This window comes from Amblyomma mixtum, chromosome 3 (genome assembly GCF_055824585.1).
Source record: "Amblyomma mixtum isolate Tamu chromosome 3, ASM5582458v1, whole genome shotgun sequence".
Taxonomy (NCBI): Eukaryota; Metazoa; Arthropoda; class Arachnida; order Ixodida; family Ixodidae; genus Amblyomma; species Amblyomma mixtum.
In genome coordinates this window covers 260,667,546-260,689,906 of record NC_143014.1, presented here as the reverse complement: position 1 = coordinate 260,689,906, position 22,361 = coordinate 260,667,546, and the positions used below count along the sequence as shown (strand labels likewise).

The window sequence follows — 22,361 nt, the reverse complement described above, 5'->3', positions numbered from 1 at the left end:
CAGGAGCCACGCGAAAATGCTCAAGCTCAGCCAGTGTAGCTTACGCTACAAAATTTGTGCACCTAAGCTTACCGGTTTACCGCGATATAATCAGCGAAAGCTAACTGGCATTAGCGGCCGAGTGGTCTGGAGCCGCAGGCCCGTTTTGACGTTTCACAGGAGACTGTCCGATTGAGCGTTTCTATGCTCACGTGTACGCTTGGCCTTCTTCCGCTTTCGGTCCCGGTTCGACCGCGTTCCCTGCACACTTCACGGACTCGAGGGTCCGCTTGCACGAAGCAAATAAGACTGTGCAGTTCTCAGTTCACCCTTATTCGCAGTCGTGATCCTACCCTGGATTGGTTTAAAGGAAAGGCTCATAACTTACTCATTTTTTTTCAGTGGACACCTGAACCGCGCAGTCACAAAAAAAGACGGGAAGGTTCAAACGCGGCTGCTTCGCCGGGTCTGAAATAGCGTTGCCTGCGGGTGGATTGCAGGACAGGTTAAGAGAGCGTTGTGCACGACCAGAGGCTCATGCTTGGTTCAGAGCGTTGTTCTGCATCATGGACCGCCCCTTTCAATCCTTCCCGGTACAGTCCAGGTCCCGCCTGCTTCAAGAAAATTAGTCTAGTTTCATGTTCAGCCTTGTTCGCAATATTGACCACGTTGCTAGAGGTGGTCTAGACCGTCCGCTGGATTATAGGTCGGGAAATACGCATAAAAGGCTCACTCTGCTGGTGGAAACCTCAACCGCGCCGTGAGAGAAAAACGCGAACGCTAGCTGGAAACAACCTTTTAGTCTTTGTTCGTGTTTCTCTCTCAAGACACGTTTGAGGAGTCCACCGGCGAAGGGAGCCATTTATAACTATTTCGTCAAATTCTGCGGAGCGTCTAGACTGCGAATTATGCTATACCGGGAATCTTATTCGCAATGTAAGCACTTTCTTGGTTTTGAGGAAAGGAAATGCGCATTCTTGGCTCCCTTTGTAGCAGCCCGCGTAACATACAGCGTAACGCATTACTACTGCCGTTGTACTTCCTAAATGGATTATAAAAAAGCTATTACAGCTATCACCTTAAAATAATATGCTTCGTTCCACGCAGGCTTCTGTGGTCGACCAAGTGAACCCGGCTAGGCGATGCGCTGGTGTCTTGTTAGACCAGCAACACATACTCACAGCAGCCCAATGCTTCGGACCAGACAACGGGTGAGTTGAAAACTCTTCAAAGTGAGACCCTGTTCCCACGGAAATGTGTTTTTTGGCTAGATAAACTTATTAAATAGATACGAAATCTGTAGTAGCGCACACAAAAAAGACGGCGCAGCGCTCTTCGACTAACTGGGAAAACTATCCGAGTGCACTTGTGTGACTCTCGTCTCTATGGAGGGGTTTCGTCTTTTAACAAGGTCAGGCATAACTTTAATACCGAACAGGAGTACTGAGAACCATTCGGACGCGTGTTCAACTACGAAACTATAAAAAGGAGAATAGGCTGATGAGTTATCCGGAAAGCTACGCGGCATCGCGGTCTCCGGACTGCACGCACGCTTTACCTGACTCTCCCGACGCTGCTTCTGCTATAAGCCTCCGCAGAAGCAAGTGGTGCTAGTAGAACCTCTGCACGCTTTTAGCAAACACAAAACTGTCCGATAAATCTGCCCTTTTTTTCATTGCTTTCCTACATATAGCTTCGCAGTGAAAGGCTTAGACTAACGAAAAGCGTTAAGATGCGCACGAGGTAAAGGGGTGTCGGGCTTGACACCTTAATAGCGCCGAGCTGGAGTAGCGTGTTACGAAGCATAACTTCCATTTTGACGAGTTGGTTAAGGCTGTGAGCGACTTTGCAGCCCAAAAGAGACAGGTGAGATTGACGAAAGCACGAAACCTAGTTCCAGGGTTATTTCTTCCCCAGTACCGTCCACACTACCTATTACGCTGCATATTCTCTAGCATCGTGTTACGCAGAGTTTCCAAGCCCCATTCCGGAAGGATTTCGTTCCGAAAGAAGCGCTCCGTCTCACCACAGGGCATGCTCCGCCTTAAAAAGCTCGAGATTCGGATGTATGATGGCTCCAATACGTTCGCTCCCTCTACGCCACTCTCATTCTGAAGCTAGTGGAGAAGCACTGCCCGTGTACACGAACGCCATCGCAGGAGGAACAGCGCCGTGATGCTGAACACACCGGGCCAGCCGGTGACGCTCCGACGCGTGGTGAGCGCCGAAGCACATCCCATGTTCCGCGTGCCGGACGGTTACCACGACCTGGCCCTGGTGAGGTTTGAGCCCGCACTCGCTTCCGGGGAGCTGGCGCCCATCTGTCTGCCCACGGTGCTCAACGCCAGGCGCGTGCTCAACGGCAGCATCCTCGACGCCGTCAGCTGGTCCAACCGGCAGAGAGGTGAGCTGCGTGCGGTCATTTTTTCCTTTTCCTGAGCACCTAAGAAGACTCAGTGGCTTTAGAAGCTTTTTTTTTCCATAGTCGTTTTTCTTCATATCGACGCACTTTGCTAACCCTTCAGCCGTTCAAGGTCTTATCTGTGCACGTGTAGGCAGATAGGTATGCAGGTGAGTTACAAATGAGCGACAGGTTTGTGAAAAATAGCGCATTAAGCAGTCTCAAAACGTCTTATGCGGCCGTTTCTCGAGAACAGGGGCTAAAATCTTAGAAACAGCAGTAACATGCCTGGAAGTTAACCTTGTCCGTCCGACGCTTGCACAGAACCCTCGCTTCCTGTCTCTGTCGTGGCCGACACTTCCCGTGCCAGCCTGCTGTGGACACTGCATTCTGACTGCTGCTCTCATGCTTGCTTGGTTTTCGCGCAGATTTCCACCCGGGCTCGATGGGCGATAAGCGCTACCGGGTGATCTCCTCTTCGAGCTGCAACAACACGTACGCTGGCGTTGATCTCTCACCGTACCCGCAGGGCATCAACCACGAAGACTTCATCTGCGCCCAGCTGACCGCCAACATCGGCGAGGAGTGCGTGGTGAGTGTCCGTCTGCTCACGTGTAGGAACTGTCAATAATCTAGCGACAAAGGCTGCCACCCGTTTACTGCACGTCCCTGCTCGGTCTGGCTTGCTTCATTACATGTTTTTTTTTTTTGCATTTCCGTGTTTCTTTACTTGTATGCTCCGTTTCCTGAGTACAAAAGCTCTCGGGCTGAATATTTTCCCTATTAGTTACCTCTGTAAAGACAACCCAAGCAGAAAGGACCCGACATGTTGAAAATGAAAGCATTGCTATAGACGGCTACAACTTAAAAACGAAGCAGCAGAAACCCCTCAAAGGAGCCCCTCCAGCCACTTGCGTCGACCAGTTCTCCCCTTTGATCGATTTTTCTCCTTGACCCATCCCTGTGGGCTGGCTAGCGGGAAATCGCGGGGGGGGGGGGGGGGAATGCAGCTGAATAGGGAATAACCACCGCTGAACCGGATTGACCGCGGTGTCAGGAGAATCAGTCGATGCCTTTGGCTGGAGGGCATCCTTTAAGAGGCATCTGCTGCTTTGTTCTTGGGTTATATCCGACTATTATAGATGACCTCGGCCTTGCTAGATGCACAGTAATGATGTGTAGAGTTGTGTGAGTTTGTGGATAGCGTCAGATATAAACCAGCAGGGAAAGGGCGGAACAAAAATTGCGGAGGGCACTTAAGACTACTTGCGTGCTGTGAATGAGAAAGCATGCACGCGAGTTGTTCGGCTGCGGCGATGGTGTGCCACCTCACTGCAGTGGCCAACGAATGTGATCTGTTCGCGCGGTCCGAATGGAAGTTGATGAAGACTACGATGCACAAATCCAGCGAGAGAGACTAGCAGTTCAGCGCTCGGGGTTTTGTGTTGGGTGATGGCGCAGTTTGAACGATTTCACGGAAACACCCATGCGTTCTAACAGTGAAGTGACAAACAGTTGATACAACAAACGTCGATAAGCTCTTGCGGGGCGAACCTGACAAACAGTGGGTAGAAACGGATCCTCGTCTTGCAAGATGAACCTCTCACTGGAATATTTAGGTAGCGTTACCAAAAAATACCTTTACAGAGATCTTGTCGAAGTAGCCTTGCATTTTCATGTGTATCGGTCACAGTGCTCTTTTAGACCGGGGTAAAATGTATTGAAACGCCTGTAGAGCCTGCAGTGCAAACTTTCTTCGTTAAACTCTATGTCGGGGCTCTCCCCGTAAAGCCATGAATGGCAGAAAAGGGAATTTTTGCACCATGGGGTGTCGACTGTCTTTTGTGCAGAAAGCCGGAGACTGTTAAATATGTGTTTATTGATTGCTGTGATGGGGCTTTCTTTTGGGATGTTCTACAGGGAACTTTGATGAAATATTTCCCTTTAGATCCCCATGGAATTCGCGTTTTGGAAGTCGAGAATGATGAGAGTGTGATATTCTAATGCGGTTTACATATCATGTGGAATCGCCGAATGGCTGTTCGGCTTGCTGATGTTCGTGTAAGAGATATTCGTCAGTATTTGGGTGATTCTGTTCGGGAAATCGTAGAGGTTTTGAGAACAGAGCCGTGTGTACCTGAGTGCTAAGTGTCCTGGAGAAAGTAAAACACTTGAAACATTAGTAGCGAGACCAGTTGTCTGTAAACTGAATCCCCTTTCCTATTCGTCCAGTCTGTATTTCGTCGTGTGAATTAAGGCAATACAGTAATGAAAAGGCGAAAATGGCGTGATACTCTAATGAAGTGGCCCGCGACGCTGATCTGTTCGCACTGGCCTCTGTTTGAAACCCACTTCGGAAGTGTGTGATGAGAAGCTAGTTGGTAAGGCATTCTCAAGACGTAAAACTACGCAGGAGACAGGACACAGAAAGATGCAGACAGAACTACGCTCATCCTGTCTGCATCTTTTCTGCGTCCTGTCTCCTGCGTAATTTTATGTCCTCAGAATACCACTTCGGAAGAAACTTCATTTATGAAATTTTATTTTTTTTTCTTTACTGATGATGTAGGCCCTATCGATGTCATCATGTGGTCATCTAGGTTTTGGGTTCATTTCTCGTGCACGCAACGCTGGATTTTGTGACTGATGGGGGCCATATGAAGCCTTCGCATTAACAAAACAGTGGAAGACCTATGGCTACTACAGGGCTGCTTTTCCAGTAGTCATTCATTGTCTTCTTTTCTTTTCCAGAAAAGGGTTGTAGCGCCAAAACAGACAGCACACAGAAAGCTAGACGGGACAGGCGCAACTTGCAACTGTTTTACTCACCGCGAATGCGAATAAACACACAGGCGTCTCACCCCCGTGTATTCAAAAAAACAGTTTAATTCTTATATATGTTAATTGATGGGGTACTAACACAATCGCTACAGTTGCTTTCGATATAGAAAGCCTCCAACAGTTCACGAGCTCTCTGGTCCTTACTTCTGCTTAAAACCTTTGTTTATTTCAGCTTTGCTGCACACTTAATCCTTCTTTCTTCACCGCAGACTTTACAGAGATGGGGCAGACGTGAACCACTGCCATTTTGTAAATGCCGATTGTGTTCTGCTGATGGGTCATTAATACAGTGGCTGGTTTGGCCGATGTACTTCTTTCCGCACTTGAGAAGATACTAATAGACTACTCCCACGGCACATTTAACAAACGGAGCTGTGTGTCTCTTCTTACATTCAGTTTTGCTTGCCTTGTTGGGCTCAGTTTTAACGCACAGGGCAGCCAATTTCTTGGGGGCGGAAAAAACCACAGGAAAAACCACAGTTCCTACGGTTTTTTTCCACCCCCAAGAAATTGGCTGCCCTGTGCGTTAAAACTGAACCCAACAAGGCAAGCAAAACTGAATGTAAGAAGAGACACACAGCTCCGTTTGTTAAATGTGCCGTGGGAGTAGTCTATTAGTATCTTCTCAAGTGCGGAAAGAAGTACATCGGCCAAACCAGCCACTGTATTAATGACCCATCAGCAGAACACAATCAGCATTTACAAAATGGCAGTGGTTCACGTCTGCCCCATCTCTGTAAAGTCTGCGGTGAAGAAAGAAGGATTAAGTGTGCAGCAAAGCTGAAATAAACAAAGGTTTTAAGCAGAAGTAGGACCAGACAGCTCGTGAACTGTTGGAGGCTTTCTATATCAAAAGCAACTGTAGCGATTGTGTTAGTACCCCGTCAATTACCATATATAAGAATGAAACTGCTTTTTTAGATACACGGGGTGGGACGCCTGTGTGACTCACTTATCTTCGTTTTTGTGCAACCCTCCCGCACATGTGTGGTTCTTGCTATCCCTCTTGATTGTTTGCCTTATATTCATTCGCGTTCGCTGTGAATAAAAAAGTTGGAAGTTGCACCTGTCCCGTCTAGCTTTCTGTGTGTTGTCTGTTTCGGCGCTAGAACCTTTTTCTGGAAACATGCACCAGCTAGCGCCCCAACAAGTATTATTAATTCTTGTTTTCTATTCTGGTTCCGTCCATTTCCTCCTGGTCACTACCCAAAACTAGATGCAGACGCTGCTAGATTAAAACATCAGGCGTAGACAAAACTTGCGGCCATTTTTTTTCTTATTGATTCCTCTTCTTTTTGCACTGCAGGGCATCCCGGGAAGCCCCCTCATGATACAAGAGGGAAAGAACTGGGCCGTCATCGGGCTGTACAGCTTCGGTGTATCGTGCAGCGGCACGGCGCAGTACCCGACAGTGTTCACACGCGTGTCCCCGTACATCACCTGGATATACGAGAAGCTCGGCGTGCGCTAATGAGCGTGCCCGACGCCCAAGTCCGGACCATCAGGATGAGCAGGCATCGTCCGGTGGCCTTCCGCAGTTGCATGTCTGCGGGCAACACTTGCTGAACACACGCGATCACACGCTGTAAGCGAGGCAAGACACATCGTGAACTGTTCAGCGATCAACATAAACAAGTGGCGTCACAACTCGCGCACTTAAAGTAATTTGTTCACTGACTTTTGTGAGTGAGTCTACTGCTCCAAGTCGAGGAAGTTGGTTACGATAGAGAGAGTAAAGACGCTGCCTTAATTGCAGGCGACACTAGCGAAGAATCTTGGACGAAAACATTTTACGCGTTCAGTACTCTCCCTTAAAGTTAAATACTAATAAAGAGAATCCCCACTCAGTGCAGATGCTCTACAATGCGACACAAACTTTGACTGTTTCCTTTAACAAATCCCCTAATATGGCTCGGCCCCTTCTCTTTTTTCGCTTCCTTTTTTTCGGCACGCTAGTGGTGTGCAGGAGAGAGCGTAAGCCTTGGGTACAAGCAAGCACTAGTAGTTTGAAGCATATATAATGAGAACACTGGCTTGCAAACGGAAACTCAGAATGGCTTGCCAGTGACGAGTTGTTCTAAAATGTCCTGCTCGGTAGCTTTCTCACTATCACGCACCATTTCTGTGAAGTTCTCCTTCGACTACCATTGATAGGGTGTCATGCTGATGCGGACTTTTCGACGAAAACTGAGCCCACCGTGCACTACTTTGAACCAGAATGGACCCCTCGGCTTACTGCCCGAGTGATGACTTAGCAGATGTGGCTCAGCCGCAGAAAATTAAGACGCAGGCTCTACACCTGTGCGCGACGGCCGCGTTGTGGTGGCGGCAAAAAGCCAGGCCGTCCGTGCGTGACGATTTAAGGAACTCTATGTGGCCTTATGCAATCTGCAGCCTTTACTGAAGCTTCATGAAGTAAGTCATGCCAACAGCCGGTGCGGGCAGGGCACTATTTTCCTTTTTATTTCGGGCCGTTCCTAACGAATGTAGCTTCGTGTAGTAAAAAATACATTATGCATCTTTGGTTATTTAAGCAGTTCAGGACCTTATAGAAGGTACTCACGGCGACTACGTTTAATACATGAAAAAAATCCGTAATCTATACATAAGCCGCTTCTAGCGTGTGAATGCACTCAGCGTGTTGCCCGTGTGGCAGTGTAAAATCGCGTGCAGTGGTTTTCTCCAATGGGCCCCACGCATCGCCACCGCATACGTGGTAGCTCGAGCCGCTGACCCTGTGGCGTGACTGCGTGATGTCCAGTGACGTAGTGAGAGGTCAGGACGACCAATGGAATCGAATGATTAACGACGGAGTGGACTGTCCTGCTGCTGTTGGCAGTGGGAATGAAAGTGAACTGTTGGTGCTGCTGGCGGTTTCTTATTTATTGTCTCTTGTGTAAATAAAATGGACCTGCGCTTTTGGCCAGTTTATTTGGCCTACGTTGCAACTTTGGAAAAACCGAGTGCGCTTTGGCAAGTGTTCATTTGGAGCTTCTTCCAAGCAAAGAAGTACTTATGCCTGTCATTGGTAGTCCGTTACATGAAGAAGCCGTGCGCTGACGATGTGGGTTGAACAGTGATTCTAAAATTTATCTCACTAACAACAAATGGAAAAAGTTCACAGAGCGGTTACGAGTGTGTAACACAAATATTTGTGATTTAGCTGTGGTGAAGAGCAAAGATTTTTTTATTATTCTGGCTTCAACTATTAGGCTCCTCTCCAATTCTCGAGCACATGTACCGCAACGTGTGTCGCCTTGTGAACCGTACCCCTTATGCGCAGTCTGGCGCGCTTTCTTATCACACACACGGTGCCACAGCAGCGTCCTGGGGCGCGATTACGAGTTTTCGTCTCAATTTTGAGACTCTGACGTCAAAATGACGACACCGCGAGTTGTTGACCGCGGAATCAACCAATTAGCAGCGAGGTTGTGGTGTCTAATAGTAGGGTTCCACCCAGGAAGCATTTAGTTGCGCAATAAGGGACCGTATACTAAAGTTTTGCTGTAAACACGCCGTTAATAATTTGAAGAATGTTTTATTTCGCTAACAAACTACGTTTCAAACTGAACGACATGAAGCAAAAGAAGAAGCGTCCTCAATTTTGCAATTAAGTTTGCTCTTCAGTCACTTTTGCTGCCGCGAGGGTGCGCTGACGCTGGAAAAGCGTCGGTAGCGGCGGCTAGGCGGCGTGAGCTGCCGCCTGATTCAACCGATTCAGCCTTATCCCTCCACGCACATATTCAGCCATCGTAAACATGGCAGCCAGAAAAAAAATCAGCTGATTCGACGGCTGTCCTCTTTTTTTACACATTACGCAGAATCAAAGTACTGCGCAGACGTCTTAAGTGCGCGGAAAAATCTGTTTAAAGGCAGTGATTGCTACGAGTCTGCCGAGAACAATTTGGAAGGAGCGCTTGGCTCGAAAACCGGCGAAGGCAGCTTCAAGGCAAGTTCACACTGGCGAGTTGCAATCGTCGCGCTAGTATTCTAGGCGACCGATTTCGGTCAATTAGTTACGGTTTGCGAAGCACATGTAAAGCGGGGAGGGAGCGTAATAAATCGATTTAAGCCTGTCGCGCGACCTCCGCGACTCGCCAGTGTGAACTCACCTTGCTGCTATCGATGACAAATGTGCTCCAAGGGCGATGCGTGATTATATTTATTTTTGTTCAGAAAATACCCGGCGACCATGAATAATCACACTGCAGCAACTGCCGCATACGGAAGCAGACCGGTGCAGCTGATGGGAGCTTGCAATCTCACTGCGGGAATTAAGAGCCGGCACGCCCGGTCACTGCGGCAACAATCACTCTTCCGCCTCGTAACCAACTCATGCCGCCCGCTTCGGGTTAAGCACTTGATATTCGTGTTGGTGGTGCCGTTCCGTTCGGATGATGCTCGGATGACGCCGCCGGGGATACTGCGGTGGCGAAAGTTTATGCGAAGGAAGTCCACCTTCGCCGCCGCCTTGTCTTGAGGGGTCTCGCCGGAAAGCGCGCACCTTCTGCGACTTAACTTTGACAGTGGTCTCCGCAACTCACCGCAAACACTTGCACAGTCGGTTGGGCTACGCCGACGTTTACTTCATTTCCTACGGTGTCTTGAAACCCACCGGCGGCGAAGGCGCGCACAGGCACTTGCCGCTCCACTCACCGCGCACTCACCCGCACACCTCCAAGTTCAACGCCCGAGTTCGTCGCACAGCCATTATGCTCCTTCCTATGTCAAAACGTCGAAACAACTCGTCCGGCACGTCAAAACCGTCTTTTACACCGTTGCTCGCGCGGCCACCGGCCATGTAAACAACCGCCATTTTCTGTCTCGAGCGGTTTGAGACCACTCGTTCTAGTCTCAAAAAATCGTCTCAATCGGCTCGCATAATTAGGCAAGCAACGTCACCACTTCTGGCGCACTTCTGACGTCGGCCGGTGACGCAAAAAACCAATATGGCCGCTGGTCACGACCGACCAATAGGAACGGGGCAAATGAGACACTTTTTGAGACACTTTTTGAGACACTTTCCGATTGAGACGATTTTGAGCATCTCGTAATCGCGCCCCTGGTTCGCTGCGAAGTTAGCCAAGCGAGCCACCGCCTCTTCGCTCTCCCTAACCATTCCAGCAATCGCAGTGTGGCACGAAGTGCTCATCTCCCCAGTCCTCTACTCTGAATGCTTCATGCAATTTTTAATACGAAATAAAAAAATTAAACACTGTTTCATTAGAGCACAGCCCTCGATTCTGCCACTACGAGACAGAATATTTTTATTTCCGCCATAATCTCAATACACGATATGGTCAGTCATCGTCCGAGCAAGGCCTCCAGAGCCGGCTATTCAGCAGCCTTATTGCTAAGAGCGCCTTCATGTGAACGGAGCCATTCAAAATTGACACTTAAACCAAAATGCAGGCAGCTCTTTAACGAGACAATGTAAACGCTACAGTACTTATGAACAAAAAGTTAAGAAAGCAACGTCTGAAGTGCGGACAGTCTGAGGCAATCACGTCAGGTAGGTATTGGCAAGGCCAACCTCCTTGAGCTCACTTTTAGAGAGATTACTTCTAGTACCATCATGGAATCCATGCTATATCCAGCTGGATGACATTTTAGGTAATTCTTCATAGACGGAATCCCAAACGCTGCTGCGCTAGATCTACGTGCGTTGTCCACATAACCATGCGCAAAAAAATAGAGTGGATTTTATGATTGCCAGCAGCTGGCTAAGACGTCTGCAGGACGAAGGCTTCCTAGCCACTAAGCTAGCCACTAATATTAAAAATAGTTTTTTGAGGTAAAGAAAAGCATTTCGCGGTATAGAAATACCAGTGTTGGCGGATGTCAAAGAGCAGCGGCGAATCAGGTAAAATAAAAAAGTGATCGACTAAATTATACTAGTTAGCTTTTTAATTATTACGGATAGGCGCCTGATTTCTGTTAGAGATTTCTAGGCGGCACTAGTTAGCCATATCAGATTTTAGAATTTCGAAAATGCGATTTCTCTCACCGCCCTCGCTAATGAAATTTGACCATTTCTCGAGCCGTTCGAAAACCGCTCGCCTCCGGGGAGCGCAAAGCGATGTCCACCAAATCGCGACACTAGCTAGATAGCTAGCTACTTATCTACTCTACCTACCTAACTGGGTAGCTAGCTGACGGAATCCAACATTCACCGAAACCAAGGAGCATAAAGGATGTTTTTATTTTTGGTGTTAATTGGAGATTAATAGTGCAATTATTTTGTCGCCTAAATATAACTGACAACAAAGCACAAGAAAAACAACCACATGCCGCCGGTAGGAACCGAACCCATGACCACCAAATTTCGTGTCCGCTGCTCTTGGGGATAATGGGTTTGGTTCCCATGGACGGCATGTGGCTGTTCCTCTTCTGTTTTCTTATCAATTGTGTTTAAGCGATAAATTAATCACACCATTAATCTCCAATTATTAGCACCCAATATTCCAAAAATCCCCTATGCTCCTTGGTTTCGGTGACTATTGGCTTCTGGCATGTATGCCACAATAAGCACCTCTTTCCATTCCCTTGTCTGCCTAGCTAGCTAGCTAGATAGGTAGGTGAGTGGGTACGCATGTAGTTAGGCAGGTACAGGTGCGGACAGATGTAGACGGAGCGCGCCAAACAAGAAAGAACTGCGCGTCAGCGCTGCTTAGCCGCAGCAGACGAAAGCTCAAAATCACCACGCCATGTACACGCCCTCACCCAGCGCGACCCTCCCACTGTTCCGCTCGCTTCGCATTGGGGCGGCGTCAGTGTCGCGCTAATGATGATCAGGGTCGGATAGTTGAGCTCTCTGTAGCGAGCGGGCATTTCGGAATGCATGGTCCGTTGCCTTGATGCCGCTCTCGACCACTTAACGCGACCTCTTAGCACCGACGAATAAAATGTTTTACAATCAATGCAGAAGCGCCAGCGGGGGAGATTCTACCGTTATGCAGCTTCGTCTAAAACAGCTGTAGGCGTGTTTCCATCGCAAATAGCCTGCGTGTTTCGAACTTTTGCTGCCTGTTGGCAGCGCCTCCTCTGTTTTGACAACGGGCGCATTTGTTTTTCCAGTCCCAGACTACTTGCTGACAGGTCTCGGCTTCCGCTCCGACAGGAAACAGCGTCATGGTCACATGACCTACTTGCCAGAGGCTGCTTGTGGACTCGCCCTCAGAGCCAGGCTCCCCCTCAGTTACCGTACCAGGAAGCTGTCATCTGCTAGCAGACGACGCCAGCCACGGCCACCACGACGCCGAAGCAACGCCGTGCGCTCGATCGTTATGCTGAGTCGATTTGAAGACAATACTATCAGCTTAGCGTAGCTGCATTACAGAACTCAGCTTCGGGGGTATGCTCGCCGCTACTGCTCGCGGCGAAGCTCGCACAAAGTAGCCCAACTCGTTGCGGATAGCCAGATAGACGAAATCCTTCGCAAAAATGCTGACAACAAGCGCTATAGCTGCTCCAGTATACGAGTGGTTCACCTGCGATGCTTTCACGTAAGCGCGCACACAGCATGTCGCAAATCAAGCGAACAAGAACCTCTTGCAAGGATGGAAGAGCGGGCTAGTTGGCAGTTCATCTTGGGGTAAAACACAGCGCACTCTTAAGACAAGGACGAAGAAAGACAAGACGATACAGCGCTTGACGACACGAGCAAACACTGCGCGCTCGCAGCTCCGAACGCGCGTGCGTGTGTAGTGGATTTCAAGAAATTAGAAGGAAGATGTAAGAACAAAAAGTCCTACGGTGCCTCAGAGATTTCCTATGGACCTCATGTGAAGGTTTAACGCACGATATCGTCCTCCAGGAACACGAAAAGTACACAAAATACACACAGAGTCCAACTCAATATGGCTGGCAGGTGCGGCGCGCAGCTGTCGTCTGCTGCCTGCCCCGCAGCCCCGAGTAGCCCGCGGACTGCCACAGGAGAAAAACGAGCGCGTTGCTATGGCGATGCAGGCAGGTGGGCTGAGCTTTCGGGCTGCCTGAGAAAAACAAATACCGGACTCGAGTCCGCAAGTAGTCCTGGACAGTCCGGGACTGAAAAAATTAGGCAGTGGCTTAGCTCTGGTTAAGCCATGGATATACAAGCGAAAAGCTGCAGTTGTGCTTGGTTTGACGTCATGGCTGTCGTAGTTGGCGCACAATGCACTGGGAGCACTACGATAACGATGGAGGCTTAAGGCCGTCCACACACTGCCTGTACGGAGGCAGAGGAGGAGACGCGCGTGTAGTGAATACGGTGCTGTCTTAGAAGGGCGTTTTAGAGACATGTACTGTGGTGTCCATTCCTTTCGGGTGTACACCAAGATATGAGAGACAGGCATTTCCTTTCCTTAAAACCAATTTTCATTTCATTTCATTTTCCTTAAGGCCCTTACGGCGCGGTTCGGGTATCCACCGAGATATGAGAGAGACAGGCGTCGTCTCTTTTCCTTAAAACCAATCTTCTTTTCGTTTCCCTTCCCTTGCGGCGCGGTTCGGGTGTCAAACGAGATATGAGAGTTTCCTGGCGCACTGTTAGTCTTTTATTTATTTTTTATTTGCGCCGTGTGTGACGTCACTTCGTTTCGCGCGTGCGCAGCTGTGGCAAATCTTGGCTCCAACAGCTCACGCGGGGCGCGGCTGTGGTGCGTGTAGTGAAGCTTTTCGCTTCAAAGCAAATGTACCCAATGCCAGCCGCATCGTCCACTTCGGAAAGGGAGCCACCGGTACGCCTCTTTTTACGCAGTTGCCGCGCTGCGGAGCCACCCAGATGGTAGGAATGCTGGCGTCATGCTTGCGCACGGGAGGGCGGTGTTGGTACCTCTGTCCTACTCCTCACCAAGCGTCTGTCAGATTCTTGCTTCCTACCCCTTCTTGTGCCGCACTCGCTTTATCCGCGGCGCGGCGCTTTTTCCGTCGACTATTGGCTGGAGCGGCAGCTTTGCTCGCCGTTTACAGAGGTGGGCTGTGGCGTTCGCTCCGCTTATTACTTGACGATGGCGGCTGGCGTAGTTGAGGCGCTGTTTCAGGTGTTTCCGTTACTTATTGATGGTTCTTACCGGACGACCAAAGTTTTATAAGGTGTTAGGCTCGTTCGTTTCGTGGCACCGTAGTTGACAAAAATTGCTTTACGCGGGTAAATGGTGTGTTGCGCGACGCTCACGAGTTATCTTCGCAGCAGCAGTAAAATGGCACCGGTTAATTATGCGCAGCACGGCTGCTGCTTTCAGTTTTGTGTCAAAAGTGGGAGATTTTAAGCTCGTTTATGTGGAGCTGAGGAACTTCGCAGTACAGACCCTACAAAAGAAGGGGACGTTTACGTGCATTCATTCACTTATATTTACAATTATTTACAGTATTAGTATACACAGTACTTTGCATCTATCTGCGGCTAAATACGGCTATAAACTATTTGTATTTATAGCCATTTACATTCATAGAATTTGTGTCTGTTTGCATGTATTTACACGTATTTACAGTCATAAGAAGTTTGCATTGTAGCGCAACCATTTTTGCACGTGTGAGAACGACAAAGCATCTCATGTGCGAGCGGAACTCAACAACGAATAAAACAAAACACACCTAACACTAAGGTGGAGATGCCAGTTCGTACGCCATCACGTGTTTGGTCTCTATCTCTTACGGCGCCGAACGACAACGCCAGTAGAGAAGACGCTGACGGGGCGCCGAAGAAACGCTGCCTTGTGGTTCGCCCTTTACGGTGACTGCCCCTGGACACGTGATGAAGCGGGCTTGATTTCAGTTTTATCTGCCTCCTTTTCTTAAAGTGCCTTTTCTTAGTTTTACATCGCATTATTAGTGCCTGGCAGTAATCCTGGTAGTAATCAGGACCAAGCAGAACTTCCGAAATGCTTTGGCAACAGCTGCTGCGCCTTGTATTTGCGAATGAAGTTCATTTTTCGTTTCTTAAACCAATCGTGACTGCAGGCTGCCACGGACAGAGAATAATCTTTATCCAGCAGTCGTAACTATGACAGCTTATCCTGGCAAAAGTACAGCTACGACTTGCAAGCTATTGCTATCTGGTAGTTTCTAAGAATGCCTTCTCAGGAAGATTTACCATGCCTTCTTTATTTCATTCTCCTATTTTCCTTACAGAGCATGATTGCATTCCAAGCCAAAATAGCACAACTTATTACTAACTGCATTTACTCGAATTTCGTTTCTAGAAGACCGTGTATTGTGTGATGTCAGCGCATGTTAAAGAACCCCAGGTATTAGACCCCCGCGAACGAACGAAAGAACGAACGGACGAACGTAACTAGCTTTACCATCTCAGTTCATATTTCCGCCAAGCGATTTCATTGCCTCTCTCGGAATGTTTCAATGTTTTTTTTTTATTGGTTTATTTTTGGTTTACAATGCATACGTAAACCAAGGACGAGCAGGCGAAAGGCGTTAAACAACACCTGACTAAGGCCTGCCCTCCTTTACAAAAACAAACAACAAATTAAAACAAACATTCAAAGCATTTACAGCAACCGACTTCGAACAGAAAAAAAAAAACGCAGGTTAAAATTAAATTGGCAGTAGTATACAGATTTGATACCAAAAAAGATACAACGGTGTTTACTTATACAGCACTGTCACGAAAGTAGCATATCATGCACGGCTCTTTTATAGCTTTGGTCACTTCGTTTTTCCATTGCCATAGAAAGTAGCGGGGCGTAAGCATTTAGAACTCGCGGTATCATAAATGTCAACATTTGGTGGCCATAATTTGTGCGGGACTTTGAAACATGGAAACTAGCTGTTCGGAAGTTATATAGTCCAGGCATGTGCAGATATGTGTTCTGAAACGTTTCTTTACTGTATTTTATTTGATTCTTTATGTATATAGCCAGTTTTTTGTCATACATTGTTTGTATTTTAAGTAACTTGTGCTTTCTAAAAACCTCCCCTGTGTCTTGGCTGAGTGTAAGGTTGAATACAGCTCGGATAGCCCTTTTTTGCAGCGCAAATAATTTTGCTATATTAGTAAGTGTTGTTGTTCCCCACACAAGTAGGCCGTAATGTATATAGGAGTGAACTAAAGAGTAGTATAGCTGTAGTTTGCATCTGACAGGTACAAGCATTCGTAGTCTGTTTATTATGCCCACTGACCACGATACTTTACTGCGTAAATAATCTGAATGGTCATTCCACAGTAAGTGCTGCTCGAAAATTACTCCTAAAAATTTTATTGAATTTTCACGAAGTAGAGTTGAATTTTGAAATTTCAGTTGAAAACTTTCAGTAATCATCTTGTTTTTGGCTCTAAATACGACATATTTAGTCTTTTCAACATTTAGTTTCAATTGGTTAGATTCCAGCCATGAAGAAAGTTCTTGTAGCCATACGTTTGCTTCTTTTTCTAAGATAGCCATATTATTTCCTGAAAAGAACACATTAGTATCATCTGCGTTGTAGCTAAAAGACCGACATGATTCGAACAAGCCACCACAGCCTTTCGTCGCAATGCCAACGCCGCTGCCCCGCACTATCTGCGCCTCCTTTTGAAACGAGCGCCTGCACTAGCTCCGCGATGAGTAGCGCCATGGTGAGCAGCGCCACGAACAGCGCGCTCTGTGACGCGTGCATACCTGACAGTATGCCTGAGAGGCATCCTGATGATTACGAGTAAAGCCCCTTGATAATACAAATTATAAAGGGGCTTTAATTGCAAGAGATGCGAAGCGCCGCCTCACGAAGAGAGAGAGAACGTTTCAAAAATTGTTTACGGCCGCTTTGCGTCGTTAGGCGCAACTCAGAGGGCACTTTCTCTCACAGGAGTAAAGCAGGCGCGAAGGCTAGCCGATAGGAAAGAGTAGCAAAGGAAGATAGGCATGGAGGAAGGAAAGAAGGAAAGAGTTTTCCTTCCTCCTTGAGGATAGGAGAGAGACTTGTACGGTCGGATTGGGCGTACTCGGCAGGCGTTGTAAAAATAGAGGAGTGTTAGCTTGTGTTGGTACAGAAATGCGCACCATCTATCGCCAAGCGGAGGAAGCAAGAGCAAGCATCCTCAGCCTAGAATCCTCTTCGCGGGGAGGCGCGAGAGAGCGTTCAGGCCGCGACGACGCACTCGTCGAGACAGTCATGTGATCCAGTTAATCCTTCAATAAATGTTGTTCGAAGAATTGATCGTGTCAGTCATATGCACCAAGGCTGACAGAAGGCGCTGACCAGAAAATTAAACGTGTTTTTACGTAGGAATACGAGCGCCTTATCGTGGTGAGCGCCACATTCATCGTCGCACACCTACTTTCGCCGACCGCTGAGATGCAGCGCTCGCAGCCTTGACGAAAACTGCGACGCTCGGCATTCGTTGTATTCAGTGCCATTCACATTTTTAGTTTGGTTTATTGGTTGGTTTGGTTTATTGGGGTTTAACGTCCCAAAGCGACTAAGGCTATGAGAGACGCCGTAGTGAAGGTCTCCGGAAATTTCGACCACCTGGGGTTCTTTAACGTGCACTGACATCGCACAGCACACGGGCCTCTAGAATTTCGCCTTCAAGAAATTAAGCCGCCGCGGCCAGGATCGAACCCGCGTCTTTCGGGTCAGCAGCCGAGCGCCGTAACCACTGAGCCACCGCGGCGGGGCCATTCACATTTTTGGAATTTCCCGGCCGCGGCGATCGAATTTCGATGGAGGCGGAATTCTAGAGGCCCGTACTGTGCGATCTCAGTGCACGTTGAAGAACCCCAGGCGGTCGAGATTACTGCAGCCCTTCACTACGGCGTCCCTCATAGCCTGAGTCTCTTCGGGACGTTAAACCCTCATAAACCATAAATCATGCATATACTATAGAATATGTGTCTATTTGCTTGTATTTAGATGTAATAACACTAATAAGGAATTTGCATTGTAGCGCAACCACCTTTGTACGCGCAAGGAGGACAAGGCATCTAGCGCCCGAGTGCAACACAACAACAGCGAACGACAAAAAACACACCTACCGCTTGCGTTGAGGTGCCACTTCGTACGCCCTCATGTGTTTGATCGCCCTCCCCTGCGGCGCTGAGCGACAACGGCTGTAGAAGAGACGCTGCCTTGTGGTTCGGCCTTTACGGTGACTGCGCTTGAACACGTGCTGAAGCGGACTTGATTTCTGTTTTAAGGCGGAAGCCTTTAATGTCTCATCGTTGTAAGCAGCAGTTGTCGACCGAAATGTCACGCTTTTCAATTGGTCGAAACGGTCGTGACGTCACAGTGAGCGAATTTCAAACGGGGCCAATTGTACTTTGGCTAGTAACCATGCAACCAATTGAAGGGATCGTATAGTGATGCTCCAAGTAAGTGGGACTGAGCTTAGTTAATTGCTTAATTACCCAATTAGCCTAATTAACTTTTCTAGTCAGGCCATATAAATAAATAAATCCGAGTAGGAAATTGGTCGAGCTCGGGAATCGAACCCCGGTCTTCGCCGTGCGAGACGAGCATGCTATCCACTCCGCCATGCCAGCTCGATGGTTTGGAATGAACAAACGCGCGTCTAGTGAATACGGTGTCTTTGCTCACACTCATCCTCCTCCCTTCCTTTCCGGCGAGGTTTAGGTGTCCACCGAGATATGAGAGACAGAAAATTTCCTTCCCTCAAAAACCAATTTACCGACGAGCGAGGCGTAGAACCAAATGGCCGATGGCGTTCTATGGACTCCCTGGCAGCATTGCAAGACGCTGTCGCGTTCCACTCTTAGAGGCGAAGCTTAACATCTTAACCACACATCAGTGACCATACTTTAGGTAAAAAAAGTGTCCCCTGAATTCTGACGGGTGTCCACCGAGATATGTGAGCCAGTTACTGCGTAATTTCCTTTCCTCAAATACAATTTTCATTTTCTTCATTTCGGCCCTCTTTGTCTACTTTCACTCCCACTTCCTACCCTCCTCTACGGTGCGGTTCGGGTGTCGACCGAGATGACAGAGAATCACTGCGCCATTTCCTTTCCTCAAAAAGCGTTGCGTTCAAAGGGCAAGGCATCGCGCCGAACGGATGGTGGGGATCCGTGGACTCCCTGGCAGCGCTACAACACGCTGTCGCGTTCCACTCCTGAAGGCGAAGCTTAAGCGTCATTAATTAGAAGCTAATTAGTAATCAGGCATCAATCAGTAATTAACCATTAATTAGTGATTGGTCATCACTTAGTAATTAGTACTCAATTATATGTGACGCCACCAGTGCCACAGAAGCAGCGAAGGTGGTGCGGAAAACGCTTTCGCCTCTACGCACTTTAGACAGCCAAAGTGTCCCTGAATTTTTATCTGCATCCTTTTCTTCAACCGCTTTTTTTAGTTTTGCATCATTTTACCCCCGCAACCTTCTTAATCTCATCCGTCCACCTAACATTCTGGCACCCCCCGCTACGCTTGCCTTCTCTTGGAATCCACTCCGTTACCTTTAAGGACCAGCGGTTATCTTCCCTTCGCATTACATGCCTTGTCCAAGCCCATTGCTCCCTGTTGATTTCGATTAAGATGTCATTAACCCGCGTTTGTTCCCTCACCCACTCCGCCCGCTTCCGGTCTCTTAACGTTACACCTATCATTTTTCTTTCCATAGCTGGCTGCGTTGTCCTTAACTTATTCTGAACCCTCTTCGTTAGCCTCCACGTTTCTGACCCATATGTGAGTACCGGTAAGATACTGCTGTTATATACTTTTCTCTTTAGGGATATTGGTTAACTGCCATTCATGGTCTGAGAGAGGCTGGCATGTGCGCTCCACCCCATTCTTACTCTTCTAGTTATTTCCCTCTCATGATCCGGATCAGCGGCTACTATCTGCCCTAAGTAGACCCACTTCCTTACCACTTCCAGCACTCGCTACCAATTTTTACTGTGAAGCCCTTCATGTCTGTCCTATTCTCAGAGTGTCCGATGAATTCATAACGCCATAACCTTCTTGTCTCCGTAGGTATATACTTCACTACAGCTGCTTTTATTTTCGCTTTCTTTATTACGTTCTCCCTCTGGGTTCGAATGCAGTCTCTGCCATAATTTATCCATATACCGAGATGTTTATATGCCTTAACCCTATATAACTCCAAATTTGTACGTAATCGTGCCAGAGTAACGAATACAAACCGTTATAAACTGTCCTTTACGTTGCATGAGGCGAAGCTGGAGTCATTGACTGAACGGAGTTCGAAGCTAGGCATAGCTCCCTAAGAATACGTAATTAAACACTCATCTAGAAGTCTCTTAATAATCATGAACACTCCGTTGGTACAATTTTTGCTCACACGAATGTCTATAAGTATTCATTTTTTCCTAAACAATCACAGACTGGAATGTACCGTCTGTTGCAAAAGTTTACAATGCACCGCGCCGTTCATTTCTGCGACGGAATGGACTGTAAACTTTCGCAACAGACGGTACGTATTTCCGTATGGTTCTCTTCTGCCTGCCGCCGATAAATGATTTGAACCGTCAGTTGGCGTGTTCCATGATGCGTATGTTGTTAACGTTGCGTATTGTTTCCTTTCTTGTATGGCGTTTCTATGAGTGACTGCACCTCATTTGGTCTTATATAAGTATGACTTCTGCATCTTTGTACCTGCCTCTCCTGCTTGGACCGTTTTGTTCCGCGGTATATGATAAATAAATAAAATAAAAAAATAAAGGACTCCCAATTTTTCTCAGCTAAATTTCAGTTCCAGAACCTCCGCCTCCTGTCCGCAGATGTTCGCCAAATCTTGAAGGTCACTCCGGTTGTCGTCTAGAAGAACATCATCGACATACATTAGTCCACGTAAGCGACTTGTTTCCAGTTGGCCTATTTGCCGCCATGAGAAACTAAACCCTAATCAGCTTATTTCTGCCTTCCGTTCAATCTCCCTAACGTGGACCATAAAAAGCAGCTGCGGTAAAGCCCTTGTTTTTTACCAGATCAGTTGTACGTTGTTCTCATTACAGATTTCTTTGAAGAAACATATTGTTTCACGACCCACACCCTCTTTTTTAGAGAATTTGCCCCAACATGCCGGGTTTACATATTCGCAAGTTTCATTTTACCTAAAAACGCCATCCACAGTGGTTGTTCTTCATTTGTAGCAATTTCGATGTGTTTAATGACTACAAAAATATCACCTAATCGGTACCTTGTCTGAAACCATTCACAGTTCTCCCTATACCTCAGCTTCTTCAGTGCAACCTTACAGCTGATCCTTCGCACAGCGGACATTAGTGTCTCTAGCGCAAACAGTAACACTTGCGCACATTAGAGCCGCTAGCGGACATTAGGGTGCTTCGTTGCATGTCCCAGCGGACATCACCTTCTAGCGCCTCCTGTCGGCTGCCAGTAGCAGCCACCATATAACTGAAAGGGAGTATTTTCAGTTGTGACTGAGAGAAAACTAAAAAAGTGCGGCTAGATATCTTCTTACGTGCTAACATATCTAACTTAAAGAATGCTACCTGCTCTCGCATTGCTTCCTTCAACCGGCCATAAAAATATCAATGGGTTGTAACGAACATTAGATTTTTTTTTTATATTCAGCGACGTGTAGCAGCTGGTGACTGTAGTACAAACTAGAGCCATTTGTCCAGAGGGTCCTGATTTTTTGGGCTCGAAAGCGTCACTTTGCTCGCTTACGCCTCAAGAATAAAACGTTTTTGTTGTAAAAATCTCGAGGATGTCTAGTGCCACTCCATGGCGGAGAACGTTTAGCCTCACCACTCGCATTTCGACTCAGCTGCGAAGCAAAAAATGTGGTCGGCTAAGCTACGGTTTCTCGCGGTTAATTCAGCGAGAAGCTGTCACAGGGATCTAAGCTTTGTATGTGCTTTGGCTGATGTTCTATTTTTTTTTCTTTAGACGAGCAATCTGTCTAATGATAGTAAACGCAAGCGGTTTCTCGTCTTCTTCCTGCATTTATTCTTCCTTTTCATCTTTGCTGACGTCAAGAAGTTACTGGTTAAACGGACAGTTATCCTGCCTGACATCCTTTTAACAGCTTCTGTTAAAAAGCTCGTGTGCTGAGATGTTCATGCACGTCAAAGATCACCAGGACGTTTATATGCGCACCTCGTCAGCCATACGCATGCCTCATAGCCTCGGTGCAGCTTTTGCGAATAAAAATTGGTAACAGAGGGTAGAGTTTATAACACTGCTTATAAACTCAAACGATCAGTTTGCACAGTAT

General features: G+C 47.6%; 1 protein-coding gene across 1 annotated transcript in view; it reads left to right on the top strand.

Annotated features, from left to right (window-relative positions):
- Nucleotides 1-8,152, top strand: part of LOC149354574 (uncharacterized) — a 44,453-nt gene extending 36,301 nt beyond the window's left edge. Inside the window, exons 5-8 of the mRNA XM_089583428.1 lie at nucleotides 1,087-1,190; nucleotides 2,139-2,383; nucleotides 2,809-2,972; nucleotides 6,528-8,152. Of these exons, the coding sequence (XP_089439554.1) occupies nucleotides 1,087-1,190; nucleotides 2,139-2,383; nucleotides 2,809-2,972; nucleotides 6,528-6,692 (678 nt within the window). The 3' untranslated portion in view covers nucleotides 6,693-8,152. The remainder of the gene's footprint in view (nucleotides 1-1,086; nucleotides 1,191-2,138; nucleotides 2,384-2,808; nucleotides 2,973-6,527) is intronic.
- The last annotated feature ends 14,209 nt before the right edge of the window (nucleotides 8,153-22,361 follow it).